Below are 15109 nucleotides of genomic sequence, written 5' to 3'. Positions count from 1 at the left end.
TTTGATTTAGATTGAGTCTTAACTCGATTCGAATGAACATTGTTATCGGTATAAGAGGACGTAAGTTTAAATGCGTTAAAACATATTATCTTCTTATTTATGAGTTGAGAAAAACTATAGATAATTCTAAATATTGTCTCAAAATCTTCCTTCCCTAAGCCAACAGTAAGTAGCCAAAATAACCAGTGAATTACCGTACGAGCATCTGAACTGAAACTATTCTCAAAGATTCAACAGCAAAACTTTGTAATAGAATATCACAAGTAGTTCGTATCATGTGTGACACTTGATCATAGCCAAGATGAAAAAACTTAAAATGTCTTTTCTTTCAAAGAAAAATAGAAATGGAAAGAACCTATAATAGTCCTCACATTTGGTTAATTTCCACAACGGCTGATTTTCTTCAACAAAAGCAGCATGAACTGCGATGATGGACCGAAACCGGAGAAAAACCAGCAGTCAAGCTTCTGAAACCATTTTCTACTTGTTCTTTTCACATTCTTTCTTTTTATAGTTTAACTTGCTTGGAAGTCTAGGAAAAGATGCAATTTCTGCAACAGCAACTCACGAGTTCCGAAAGGAGGTTTGCTACTAGTAATCCAATCCTTCTCGAGAAGGCCTGCTTTGGCACTATTCAGCATCTCATGGTGGAAAGCAGACACAATGCCGTAAATTGAAGTCCTTAAAACATCAGCCATTGCGTATGCTTTAGAATATAGTGGGTCATCTCTCCTTTTTCCTGTCCTAACATCTCTTCTTCCGGTACTGAAGGTAGCCGATTTCGTGCTGAATGCTCCCATTAACTGATGAGATGGTTGTAAGCTTATTTTTTTCCCCATCAATGTTTCAACAGCAAGTAAACAAGCTATGAGTGTTGAGATGGCAGCAGCATTGCTACCAGATAGTTGAGCAACTCCAAATCGGTCTTCTTTACGTGAGCGTGAAGTTAAGGAAGCAAGTGCTCGAGCAGACCATGTGTATACCTGTAAAAAGGTGACACCAAAAGATTATTAAATTTGGTACAAATTACAATCAAATGAGTTGATCTATATGCAGTTCATGCATATGGATGAAATTTCTCGCAAGAGAAAACACCCAATATAACTTGTAAGGGCAAAACCCAACCTTGGCTGAGCACAAATACAATCAGCCTCAAAAACTATGCTCCACCCCCTTCAAATGTGTCTTGATACATAATTAGGTTATATATACTAAGCAAGCAACCACATAGAAACAATAGAACCAAGCAAACCCAGAACAAAAGCAATTACAGCAAGCAAATCAACCTACAAAGAGAAGTAGTCTTTGTAACCAACTACTTGTGCTGCCTAGGGATGTAAGATTCCCTAGTCGATAACGAGAAAAATACCTAAGTTACCCAGAGATTGAAGTGAGCATTAAAGGCAAAAATTTGTCCAACATGAATGCCTTCAAACATTTTCAAGTTTTCTATATAAATCTGAAGGTCATACTCTCGTATTCATATTCAAATATCCACCTGACATAAGTGCTTTAAGTAGGATAAAGTGTCCGGCAAACATAGCCTTCCTACCAAACCATGTTGCACATAAGGTGAATAATCTGGGGATCAATTTATTTCAAGTAGAGATAGGATGAGAGATCAGACAGTCCCCTCCCTTCTGCAACAGGGCTGTAATTTTTTATTATATTATATTATATTATATAATTTATTTACTACTGCATGTTAATTAAATTAGTGTCAAATACTATTTTCTTAGGTTAGAAATAATGGTACATGTGGAACGTAACTATCTCCATTCTGTTGCAGGAATACAACAAAATTTTAGTAATTTACAACATGCAAAAGTATCTTTAGCGACAGATTTGCAGAGAAATCCCTCCCAGTTAGCATTGGTGCCAGAGAACCAGGGATGGAGGTGTAGGGGGATAAAGATTGTTAATCCTTTCACTAACAATTAAAAATATTACTATAAATATCCACCACTCTTAACTGTTAATTACCCATTTTAATATTTTAAATGATTTAATCCCAATCTCAATTTTAAATTATAAAAAACACAAATATTGATTATTGTCATAAAGTAGGGAAATTTTCAATTTCTTAAATTAATATTTTGATTTTAAAGCTTTATAATAATAGCAAAAAAAAATTATTCTATTTCATCACCATCCTACAGCACTAGAGCATGTTTTTCTAACATTACCAGATATCCTTCCTACATACTAATCAGATTATGAACCAGATATCCTATCTAGAGCAAACACATATACGGTTTCCTACTTGTGATATATGCCACATAAAGCTCCCAGGATGAGCAGAAATACCGGAAATTACTTAAATGCCTTCTTGCAATTATTACCAAAAAGTTACCATTTATTTGTCTAAAATGTGAACCAAACTAGAACTAATGATAACAAAAAGTCCACCTTACATATAATAAAAATTAGACAAACAAATTTGATGTAAGACCACCCAACCATAAGATTAAGGCATGCTTATTTTAGATAGATTCAGAAAAATACCCTGAAATTTGGGCTTGTTTCTATCTGAACTTTTTCTTTTATTAGTTTCGCTTTATACTCCTTAAATTTGGGCTTGTTTCACCTCATATAAATAAGTTCATGCTGAACTGTTGAGGGTAGCTTGTTGTTCTAAACTTACAACTTACAGAAAATGTTACAGACATGAGTGCTTTTCCCTGTTTTCATAAATGGAGCTATGATGCTAAAAGATTCTCCTGATTAATTTAGACTCTTATCATTGTGGTGTAATGGTTCTGCATGATGAATACGCAATAAGGGATGGGTGCATACACACCTCTAGAAAATGTTGTCATACCTGGAAGTCATTCACTAGCTCGTGGCATTTTGAATTCTGTCGGGGGTTAGTTGGTGACTGCAACTGATCAGATATTGAGAAGATTTTATCATCTGAAGAACATTCAAAACCTTGGACCAACTTTGATGCAAGCTGCTCCAAAGGTCTCAAACATACAGCTGCAACTCTTTTGTAAGTCTCACCAGTTTCTTCAAAGAAGGCAGCTCGACGCCAGTAGTCAACATTATTCTCACAAACCATACATAGATCAAGGTATGCAAGATATTTCAGAGGAGAAGCTGGAGAGCACTCCTCTAATGTAGCTAGGAGAGGCTCACTTGGATTTGTTTCTGCTGCAGCTGATCCTTTTGGTGGTGCAAATATGAACCTTTTAGTATGTAGCACCTATATCAAAGCATGAATATAAGTGCAATGACATATGTATAGTAAAGAATGTCAGTGAATCTGAACAAGCATGTTCTCTATGTACTGTGGAAGCATGCAAAAGGAAGTGAAATAGTAACCAAGAAGAAGATTAGTTTAGCCTTTTGAGCAAGACAAGAAACCTATATTGCTCGGACTCTTATTTGATTGAAGTACCTGTGTCCAAAACTTGTGTCTAATACATGGATATGGGAATATGACCTCTAAGAATCTTCCAAATACATAAAAGAACTCAGAAAAATCCAACCATACCCGTATCCGACACTCATACAAGTCCAAGTAACAATAGCAACAAACACCATGCCAAAAAGCCATAGCAGCCAAGGCATTTGATAAACTACAAATAGTTCATGATCAATAAAGCTAGTAGTTTACCATACCAGAAATTGAAAGTTGAGAATATAAAACATACATAAAGGAATTTGCCGCTTCAGAAGACATGAAAGAAGATGCAAGAACGGTGGTGTTTCTTATGCAACAATTATGAGTACATATGTTTAGTGAACTGACTCAATTTGATAAAAACATGCATCCATCAGCAGTGCATAAATAGAATTGATTTATAGATTTAATCCTCTTTAGAATCTGGCAGCTAATACCACGAGTTCTTCATCCACAAAAAAGCCCTAGAGGTCACAGAGAATATGCCTAGGAATTGGAAAGGTGATTTACTTACCTATTAGTGTTAGAAATTACAGTAGTTTAAACTTTAATCACACAACATGTTAGAAATGGCAATTATTTTATGTGTTTCGAAGTTAAAACCAACCTGATGCAAATGGTGAGTTAACTCCCAACAGAGAAACATAGAAAAGCAGGCAGCATAGGAGATTATGTGTTGAGTAAAAAAGTTCCCGAGCTTGAGATCAGTGCTAAAATGGTGTGGCAGAAATACCAACAGCAGAACTGAAAATAGATAAGCTGCAGCAGAAAGCTTCAGTGCTCTAATAATGGCGGAAGGGATCCCCATCTTGAAGCTAAAGAAAAGGGGACGCTGTAGACAAAAAGCAAACAAAACCCAAGTCATAAAACAGATTGAAAAAAGACATTTTTCAGAACAAGAAAGACTTTAAAATATTATAAATTCACCTGAATGATGGGGAACTGCAATACCCATCGCCGCTTATAAACATAAAAAGAAGCGTAGAATAACCCGGAAGCAAAACCCTTAAACCCCACTCTTCCATTGAACCCACAAAAAGACACAGCTGAGAGAGAACCCGAAACAGCGGCGTCCGTCAGCAACACCGGCAAAATACGTCTAAATTTAGGTTGGGGAGATAAGACGGTAGAGAGGGACACAGAGAACAACAGCTGGGACAGATGAAAGCTGAAAAAGGAGACGAAGATTGCAGTGGCGGAGCGCCAGGAGACGATCGTTATAGTGAAGGCCAAGAAAATCAAGCTACTTAGGATCGATTGCCATAGTAGGAACCCTACCAACCGGTTCTTCACTACCATGTCTGATTCAGCTGCAGTCCATGAACACATACTGGGTTCCCGTTTTTTCCTTTTAAAAGATTCAAAATATCTGAAACTACTGCCACAAAAATAGATGTTTAGGTCAAAAGTTAATAAAAATTTTCAGCTAGAAATATTTGAAGCAGAATTTTCATGTGCAATACCGTGATAATCAAATTAATAGAAATTAAGAAAAGGAAATAATAAACCCAAAAATTTTATAATAAAAAAAAACAAGGGAAAAGAAGAGAGTTACTTACCCAATCAGTAGTTGAGCTATGGAGGGGAAGAGGGGAGAGGGTTAGAGCTGGTGACAATGTGAGAATACGGTGCAGTCAAGGTGAAGGAGACCAACAAGATGGTGGGGACTGGGGAGAAGTGAAATGCGTAAGGAACAGAAAAAAGAAGGGGGGAAATAAATAAGAGTGAAGGCAGTGTGACAGTATAGAGGAAAAAATTTTGGAGGCGGCTCATTTACGCTACATTTGATTTGAATGACCCATGTATTGTAGACACGTGAAATATTTTTCCGGTCATGTGAGAATGGGTATAATGTATTTCATTGTCACTATAAAATATTTACAGTCCATGAACAAGGATAGTAGTTGTTCAATTCTTTTTAATGCCAAACACTTGAACATCTTTTTTATCTCATTATTTTTTTTACAGCAAATTCAATACATTCATTTTTTAATTATTACTTAAATATGAACTAAATTTATGTCATCATTATAGATTTTAAATTATTAAAACAATTAATATAATCACATGAAATAGAACATATTAATTAATATAATATAAAATTATATCCTTTAACAACTCTCAAGTCTCAAACTCAACCCACACTTCTTTGGCATCATTAGAACCACGGAGAAATTATTTACTAATTCAGAAAGTACACAATATCAAAATTAATGTTTTTCAATAATATCAAATTTTTTTATATATAAATATACTCAATGACTCAAGTTTGACTTCCGCAAGACCACAAAGCAGATCCTACAACGTAACATGCTTTTATTTTCCGATCTAAAAATGGACCAAAAATCAGATATGTCAAATCTTAACCATTGAACCTTTAGCTGGATAAGTCTCCGGGGCCATTGATTTCCTGCCCACAATAAAAACAGTACAACCAATTAGCAAAACACAAAACCAATCCCAGTAATGGCTGTAAGAAAGAGATTGTGGTTCATTTGTCATCCCAATGTTTTCACCTTGTTTTCGATTACAATTCCGTCCGGAATCTCCAACTTTTCTCCTGGTTTTGCAGCAATTTTCACTTTTCCCTGTAAGAAAAGATAATAAGTCCGCAGAAAATTTAAGTGTCAAGAAGAGGAGAAACTGGAAGCATGATAACATCAAAATTAGCATACAATCGTACTCTGAATGATCAAACAAGTTTAAGTCATCCGGTATCTGGATTTTCTAGCAGACCAAGTATCAAAACAATTGATTAAAAATTTAAAACGATGGTCCAGATTTCCTCATAGCAAACATCAGCGACAAAATTGGCGAACCATGGCAATAGATCAATAATTTATAACCATTCACACCATATTTAGGATCAAACTGATATTTGGACTATATTTTCATCAAAAGGATCATAATAGAGGGAAATTCTACTAAGCTGAATTCCGAACACTGCAACAATCAGGACAATATTCAATCTCACCAAAAGAGCCAGTTTAATGCTTCGTAAATAGCTCATATGGAAGGCAAAACTCTAAGACATGCGAGTAGCTATACAACAATTGGAGGGTGTAATATACCTTGAGAACAATACCAGCACCAAACCAAACATCACCAGTCACGGTAAGGCTATCGAGATTAATGATGCTTGGGATTGTCTTGAACCGACTTAAGAAGTTGCTAACCTGTTAAGAAAATTAATATATATATATATAGGTCATTATGGAAATATCATCCATATAAAAGTGCAATATCAACATGATAAGTACTAACCTTCTTGAATTCAGGCCCCAATTCAATGGATGGGTTTTCAGGATTTTCTCTAGCACTATTCCGGCTAACAAAGCCATCAACTAAGGTGTAAAGATCAGACTGAAAAAGAAAATATGAGAACGTGTTACGGAAACTTCTAATTATTATCCAGGGTGCAATGTTAGAGGAAGAAGAAAATAACCTGGACAAGAAGCAAATCTGAAGTTGCCTTCACTGGAAGGAATCGCGATCGAGGTACGTTGATACCAATAGCATGCTCAAAGAACTTGTACACACAAGGAAATAACACAGTTAGACCATTTTTTTAACACTTTAATACATCATAACCATAAACAGTACAATTTATACCCTAATTGCTGCACCAGCTGCAGTTTCCAGTTGAAGAACTTTGGTTCCCTCGACCTCCTGCAGCCAATTTTATCATTTGGATATCAGAATTCTACCAGAGGCAACGTAGTAAAAAAAAAAAAAAGATACAAACCTTTGGGTTTGGAATTATCTCCATCTTGAGTGCATCAGCTTCCACAAGCCTCTTTACTGCATTTAGGTTCAGCCACCTGTAAATATATCATTAGTGCCTAACCTATAAGCAGTTACAATACTTTAAGGGAGGGTAACTTACAAATTGTTTGTATTGAAAATTTTAAATTTCTCTATAGACTTGAATTCATTGACCTGTAACAAAGAGAATCACATCAGCCATAAACCTGACAAATGATTATCTTTGTCAGTGTTTCAGTGTATGACAGTGGTGCAGAACGAACGATTTTCAAATGAAAATACTTGAGAAAGAATCTAAAAAATCTCGATAAAAATTTTCTGAAAGCTCAGGAGAAACACCCAAAATCTCAAATATTGACATCTAAGGTTAAAAATATAATGATCAACAGACTCAATTTATCATAATCCAATCTACCAGAAAGTGAATTGATGGAGGTATTTATAGGTCAACTCTAAATGATAGAAGAAAATCTAACTGTAAAGCCAGTAAAATGCAAACTGATATTTGGAGAATAGAAGTTGGTTGGCATATCATTAGGGGAACAAAGAGGTAAAGAATACTACTAAAATTTAGAATAAAATATACTTGTTTGTATAAAAAACATGTATATATATTCTCAAAGTAAACATGACCCTAATAATTATATACAGCATTCAATGACCTACCAAACAATCAAGATGACAACACTCAAACCATGAATTAAGCCGTAAGCATCATTATTCCTGAAACATGTACCACAACCAGAGATGTACCTTGTTTCTAGTAACAATGTCCTCCTCTCCCTCCCTCATTCATTTACTTCTTACTCTACAAAGGTATACTTTTCCATAAAAAAAACCTATCAGTACCACCATCCAAACAATAACAACAAACCCTGTTAAATTTTGTAGCAAAAGAAGATTCCATCATTTCTCCTATCCATTTTCTTCTTCCCTAACAAGGTATCTTCCGTCAACTTTTATCATCAAAGATCTACCACCACCAGCAGGGACAATAACAACAAATCTCATCTTCAAGTAGCCAGTCCAAGGTTCCATAAGTAAGTTGACATAGTTCTTTTGTAATTACCAGTTAAGTTTTCTTTCCCTCTCCCTCCTTTTATGTCTCTACCTCTCTTTTTCTTCTAATCCTGGCAAACAACATCACCTATATTTTGCCTATGACCCTACATTATCATACATCAATCAGTAGCACCACAACCAGTGATAACAGAAGCCATCATCAAGCACTGGTGGTTCACACAAATCACCAGATCTTGTGCATTTGTCACTACCATGTTGTGTCTGAATGACAAAATCAGGTTGGCCGCCCAAAGCAAGCTTGCACATAATTTTTAAACTTTCTATCTTCCTCAATTTCTGACTCTCTTGAAAATTGGAATTATTCTTGGTTGTTTTATGTCATTAAGCCTACATTTACAGTTCTGGAGTGGTTTAGTCATGAAACTCAAGTCCTTGCAGAAATATGATCTTTAGGGCCAATTGGCATCGGGACAAGAAAAGGGGTTGCATCAAATTAAGAATAATCTAGTAATATCAGCAGCAGCAACTTGTCATTTAAGGTTTAACTGGATGAGAAAAGCTAAGAAGGCTTCGGTAGTTGGTTTAGAAGGGAAAGGCTTTAGAGGACCAACAACACAGCAGAAAATAAAACTTGTCTGTTGCGGGGCAGCGAACTCTACCTCACTACTCAAGTTATTATCCATAGTTACAGTAAAGTGGAAATCCTAAACATTGATTTCTTCATTCAATCTTAACCTATACCATACTACTTATAAAAATCATATGTCTCAATGAGCATAACTATCTTTGCAACCAGGTTAACCCTAAACTTCAGCAAAAACTAATTCTGCCAACCAACCCATAGAACTTCAACTTCCTTACAAAATCTACTGATGATTGATAATGTAGTAGTAATAACATCCACAATAAATCTACTGATGATTGGTAATGTAATAACTTCCACCCTATATTTAGATGTAGCTTATCATAGGTGGCAACCCAAGGACCACCTAGCAGTCAACTTGCCTTCTGAACTGTGGTCAAATTCTAATATCAAAACCACAGTATCTCCATTAAGTTAATAAAGGAAAGTCAAAAGCAAATTGAGGTGGAAGAACAAATAAAAAACCAACAAACAGGCAAAGAAAGATGGAAAATGAATAACTTACATGTGCATCAGGGACTTGTGCAATTTCAAGGAGCTGAACCACACAAATAAATAAGAAGGTATCAGTTAGCATCTAATTTCATTCTTTTCTCTTCCTTTCAAATGTGCAGGAAAAGTTAGTTATATAGTATTAGGAAACACTTGTTTCTTGCTCGGCTGGTGATTCACCATCAAGCATTAAAAAACATTACTATCATGATCCAAAAAAACTAAAAAATAAACTGAAACAATCAGCTATAGACAAAAGCTTAAGCTTTAGAATTTTCTGATTTAACTGCAATAAGTTCTTTTCTGCAGAAATAATTCCAGGTTTTTCATTTGTCTAAAGATATGGACTATATTCTCCAATAGGAAAATCAATTAACAAAATTTAGAGAGACAGTGAGAGGTCGTTTATGCATTTGGTTTACCAAGCCATTATCACAAAAATATGAAACAGTAATTGTACTCCAAAATCCTATCTAAGGCGCTTATAAAACAATAATTATGCTCCACAATCCTATCTATGGTGTTTAAAACCAAATAAAAAGTTTATTTTTAAAACCTCAGATATACTTCTATTTACAAAAGGGGGGAGGATTGAAAGACAAATTCTAAAAGCAAATAAGAGCCCATTTCAAACCTGAACTTTTCCTTCATAAGAAATAAGAGTACCACCCTTCACATCAGCTAAGGTTTTGGGTGTAACCTACACAAACAAAAGTAATATAGCAATGATCACAAAGCTATGGAAACCAAATAACACAGATTATAGTTCTTTTCCTGTACCTCCATACAGTATTCATTCTTGTTTTTGACCAAATGGTTCAATATTTCTAGAGCACCTGTCAAGGACTAAAGCTGCCAGAAAAGAACTTGAGATTCCTGTGTTAGAGTGTGTGCATGAGTAACAACTAAAAAGCTGAATTCATTAGAAACCAGAATAAGGATACTCAAGTCAACAATAGCACCCAAGTTGTCTGAGTTGGCAACAAATGCATACTCCTTGTCCTGTAAGGAACAATGAAACACAAATATATTATCAGAAAGAATTTATAACTTTATGCATCAAATGTTTGGGAAAAAATCACATTGCGTTGTAGCCACAACCTGTGATAAGAAAGTAGCAAGCTTGCCACTGTTCATTAGAGCTGGGAACACATCACCATGACCAGGAGGATACCTTGCATCCAGAAAAGAAATACTCTAGTAAAGAGAATACCATCAAATAAGCAATTCAAAAAGGAAGAAAAGGCTCCAACCATTCTAAAACCTAATCACTGCAAGAAGTGAAGATAACTAAAGAACTGGAATATGAAAATTTATTCATTATGAATCATCCAAGTGATTGCAAAGATAGAACATTATAGAAACTGTAGAGACAACTTTGAGAAGAAGCAGTTCAATAAACTTCATCCACCGTTACAGCATGCAGAATCCAGTGAAAACCTTATACTTCATTTTCAAAAACTCTGACCCCGTCTTATAAATACCTTAATCTTTAAAAGAGTAACATACATCATCTAACAAAAAAATTGTATGCATAAACTTATAGCACACTTTTGAAAGCAACATGCACAATTAATACTTTCCTTAGGAATGGGCTGTGGCTCAGATGAATGCTGTCAGAAACTTCTGAAACTCTAAATATTAATGCCACATGAATTTTCCCTACTTTCTTGATTTAAAACTAAACGATTTAATCATATGATACATCCATCCCTTGTTAAAACCACTTCAAATCTAGTGTTCTTACAAGTTAGGATGCAAAAGCTTACCATCCATCCTTGCCAGGCTGGCCTTTGCAAGGAAATGGAGTAAAATCTTCAGCCACCAGACGAGGATATTGGCTCTATCCAAATCCAAGAAATGAGGGGAAAATCAGAGAAAAGAGAATACTAGAAATGGATCTCTATTTTAAGCAGTCAAGTCTAAATTGAATCTTGAGAAGCTTAAATTCAATATCTCAACCTGATTAAATGTATGAATTTGAATGTTTGAATTGGCATACTTGTCAACAATCTGCATTGTACAAGAATTATATGAAAATTAGATCGAATCTCTAATGAAAACAAAAATCTGTTGAAGTAAAACAAAATGGTCATATAAATGCAGAAAGAAACCTTCAATGTGTCATCATGGGTGTTAAATGAGTTCATCAGAACCAATGGAACGTTACATCCATATTTCTTATTAAGATTCTGAGCAAAAACAAAGAAAAAGACAACAGTTAGCTGAGCCGCATCTCATTACATAAAGCAGAAAGAGAACAACTTATGAGGGAAGACATATTTATGACCTCAATCTGCTGAACAATTAGGTCAAGAAATGTGAAGCCATTGCGAACTTCAATGACAGATCTGTTTTCAAATAAAATCAAACGAAGGAACAATTAGATGATTTTGTTACTAAGTAATGCAAAACACAAACGGTAGTAGCGAACAATTAGGAACAAAAGAGCATACTTAGGACCAGTACATCCCATAGTTGTCCCCAGGCCTCCATTAAGCTTTAAAACAACAAGTTTGTCCAATAGCTTCTTAGTTTCAGCAGGATCTACATATAGATTTATTCATAGATTAAACAAAAGGCAATCTCCATATTCGTTTTTGTTTGAATTGATTAAAAAATTAGATAATTACCGTCGGAAAGCGGAGCCAAGGTATCATAAGGCACAACCACTTCATCAGTTGGTGTTTGGATCTTACTCCATTCAATGTGTTGTGCTTCTCCACTTAATTTTCACAATTTTAATCGCCATTTATTGAAACATCAGAATTTGAAATCTAACAAAGATCAATGCAAAAAAAAAAAACGGTTCGCATTGAAATGGACATTACCTGAGATAGCGAGAGACGAGGTTGATGAATCCGTTTTTCTCATTTTCACTGAAAAAAAATCATCAAAGGTCGGCATTATAATCATTATTGTTATCACTGTTAATTAAAATTTATTCAAGAAAAGCAACGATTGAAACGTACCCGATTTGAGAAAGTGTAGCAAGGTGAGATTTGATATGATCGAGTTTCTCCATTGGAAACAACAGTAACGAAGAACAATGACAAAAACAAGGGTGCTAAGTGTATAGAGTGTGGAGCGTGAAGGATGTGTGTGTGTGTGTGTGTGTGTGTGTGTGTGTGTGTGTGTGTGTGTGTGTGTGTGTGTGTGTGTGAGCTTTAAATTAAAATTTTAAGATCTAAATAACCTCGTGAAATACGCATCGACGTTTACTAAATTTTCATTTTTCTTTTACAATATAAATAAATCAATAATAAATGATATTAAGAATCAGTCGTAGAGTACAAGCATTACGGACAGCTTGGCACCTGATCCAACCGCAGCGATGATGATGGCTGTCCCGTTACTTTTTTTTTCTTTTTTTTTTTGTAAAATAAAACAGCATTATACTATTACAATAATAACAATAAAATTAACTGACTTATAATATCTTTTTGAACTAAGCCCTGCATGCGTTGAGGAGGCTCGAGAAACACCTCGATACTTGTGAATCTTATAACAGCATGCTTAGTCATAAAATCTACAACTTCATTGTGAACTCTGGAAATATGATGGATACGTACTTTTCAGTTCCTTTGTATCAGCTTATGAATGGTTTGTAATTTCATAATATGACTATCAATAGATTTACTGGCTAAAATTTGTTCCACTAACAGAGCATTATCATACTCAAGCTCAACCTATCGATAACCTTTGTCCCAAGCTAGTCGAAGTGCTTCTAACATAAACCTTGCTTCAATCCTGAATACTTCATCTTTGCCTAATGTCATCGAATAATCACATAACCAATTACTATTAGCATCTCTGATGGCTCCCCCAATCGTAGCCAAATAAGAGCTAAGCGAAACTGCACCATCTATATTTCGTTTAACTCATCCACTCTCCTCAGTTGACCATTTTTAATATTAGAATTGATCTATTTTCAATACCACTTAGAATAATAGAAAATTATAAAATGTAAATAGACTTGTTTATTGGTTGGGCCACTCGACCTGATTGAAAAGTGGGAGGGTTTGTGTAAAAATATAGACCCAAAAAATAGGATTTGGCAAAAAAATAAGACCCATTTAGAAAACGGGTCGGGCCTCGAGTATGGCTTTTTTTAGCCCAAGGCCCGGACCGGCCCGAATATGAAAACAAAAAAAATCTATTTTTTTACTGTTTTTATTATTTTATTGCTATTTTCTTATTGATTTTTTCACTATTTTGCTACCATTTCATAATTATATTACTGCTATTTTGTTATTATTATTTAGATATTGTATAACTCTTATTTTATTGTTAATTTGATATTATTTTTCACATTTGCTTATTAAATTACCTTTATCTTAGTTGTATTTAAGTATACATATTTTTTAAATTTATTTTCAATTTGTTGAGAAATATTTATTTTAAAGTTTTTAATATTTTTAATGTATTATATATTTTTTAAAAATTATATAAAAAATTAATATGGACGGACTAAGGCGAGATCAGATTTTAGTATTTTTATCCAAGCCAGGTTTGGGAAAAATTTTAGACCCTTTTTTCAGGTTGGGCATAATCTAAACCTAGAAAATTGGCTTAAATTTTTTGTCGAGTCTAGTTAGACCTAATCCATAGACACGTCTAAATGTAAAAAAAAATGGAAACAAGAAAAATATGGCACTCACTTGATGGGCACCAAGCCCAAAACAATGGGTTTACAACCCAACTAACTAGCACCATAGGCCGATAACGTCAACAAGCTAAAATTCAACCTTAGGTGTTGGTCGGAGATCACGATTAGAGTTGCTACTGGGTAAAGTCAGATTTAGGCTGACCTCATGTAAGATATTTTGTTCAATTTTTTAAGTTTGGGTTTGACTTGAAACATGAACTTACATTTTGTTTGATCTGATTTAGGAAAGGTAAACTCGAGCTTGACTCGATTTACTCATATTTAATTTTTTTTTTGAATTTTTAAAATATATATAACACATTAAAAAATTAAAATAAAATTTTCCTAACACGTTAAAAATACATGAAAAAATATTTATATTAAAAAAACACTATCATAAATATAATAAATGTTTTTTATATTAAAAAATATAAATAAATATAATAAATATTTTATTGTATTAAATATAATTTTTAAAATTTTATATTTTGGTTGAGTTATTTATTTGGGTAAGGTTTTTTTTAGGTTTTGGGTAATTGATATCATTGTTATTGGATTAGTGATTAAATATAAATATAAATATAAATATAAATATTATTTAACATATATAATTAATGTAATTATTTTTTATAATAAGGTCCGACCCATATAAAAAATGAGACTTAAGTTTTACCTAAGCCCATTTTTCGGCCCTTGTTTGTCTAAATCTTCCTCTTTTTCAGGCAAACTTTTAAGCGTAGGCGGATAATTTAGCCCATGAGCATGTCTAATTATAATACTATACCGTGTTCATGTTATTTTCGAGAAACTTGGGTGATCATGTTGTATATTATAAATTACAAGCTATTTTGATCTTTCCGAAGTTAATTGTAAGCTGTTTTGATGTTGGTTATATAGTTTATGCTAATTGTCAACATGTCAATAGGCATTGATCACTATTTACCATAACTATTTATTTATTTATTGTTAGAATTAAGCGATCCGAATCATTATTTAAATCAAATACAGTGATAAAATAAAATAAAAGTAAAATTCATATAGAATTATAGTTATTTTATTTTATTGTAGAATAAGGTTTTTTTAAACCTTATTAAACTCTATTTATTTGATATTGATTAGAATAAGAAGTTTC

At 33.9% G+C, this 15109-nt stretch overlaps 2 protein-coding genes across 3 annotated transcripts; both read right to left on the bottom strand.

The window, feature by feature from the left end:
• Positions 1 to 206: 206 nt before the first annotated feature.
• On the bottom strand, positions 207 to 5327 carry LOC107916968 (uncharacterized). 2 transcript variants are annotated; one of them, XM_016846351.2, is made up of 5 exons: positions 4966 to 5327; positions 4334 to 4781; positions 4014 to 4238; positions 2822 to 3205; positions 207 to 983 (listed from the first exon to the last, which is right to left on the bottom strand). In XM_016846351.2, exons 2-5 carry the CDS (start codon positions 4733 to 4735, stop codon positions 516 to 518), a joined length of 1479 nt encoding a protein of 492 aa, XP_016701840.2. In that variant the 5' UTR covers positions 4736 to 4781; positions 4966 to 5327; the 3' UTR covers positions 207 to 515. The 2 variants fall into 2 exon arrangements, with proteins under 2 accessions (XP_016701840.2, XP_016701848.2); XM_016846359.2 differs by having other exon boundaries at positions 4334 to 4784; positions 4966 to 5181.
• Positions 5328 to 5466: 139 nt separating this feature from the next.
• On the bottom strand, positions 5467 to 12364 carry LOC107916979 (UTP--glucose-1-phosphate uridylyltransferase-like). Its single transcript, NM_001327134.1, has 21 exons — positions 12302 to 12364; positions 12161 to 12208; positions 11963 to 12054; positions 11786 to 11876; positions 11620 to 11680; positions 11444 to 11521; positions 11292 to 11342; positions 11099 to 11172; positions 10431 to 10503; positions 10274 to 10331; positions 10110 to 10156; positions 9964 to 10029; positions 9343 to 9375; positions 7293 to 7345; positions 7152 to 7227; positions 7019 to 7075; positions 6852 to 6935; positions 6671 to 6769; positions 6478 to 6582; positions 5923 to 5994; positions 5467 to 5816 (listed from the first exon to the last, which is right to left on the bottom strand). Exons 1-21 carry the CDS (start codon positions 12352 to 12354, stop codon positions 5784 to 5786), a joined length of 1404 nt encoding a protein of 467 aa, NP_001314063.1. The 5' UTR covers positions 12355 to 12364; the 3' UTR covers positions 5467 to 5783.
• Between the last annotated feature and the right edge of the window lie 2745 nt (positions 12365 to 15109).

Source organism: Gossypium hirsutum, chromosome D08, assembly GCF_007990345.1.
Source record: "Gossypium hirsutum isolate 1008001.06 chromosome D08, Gossypium_hirsutum_v2.1, whole genome shotgun sequence".
NCBI classification, from domain to species: Eukaryota; Viridiplantae; Streptophyta; class Magnoliopsida; order Malvales; family Malvaceae; genus Gossypium; species Gossypium hirsutum.
This window is presented reverse-complemented; position numbering and strand designations above follow the sequence as displayed.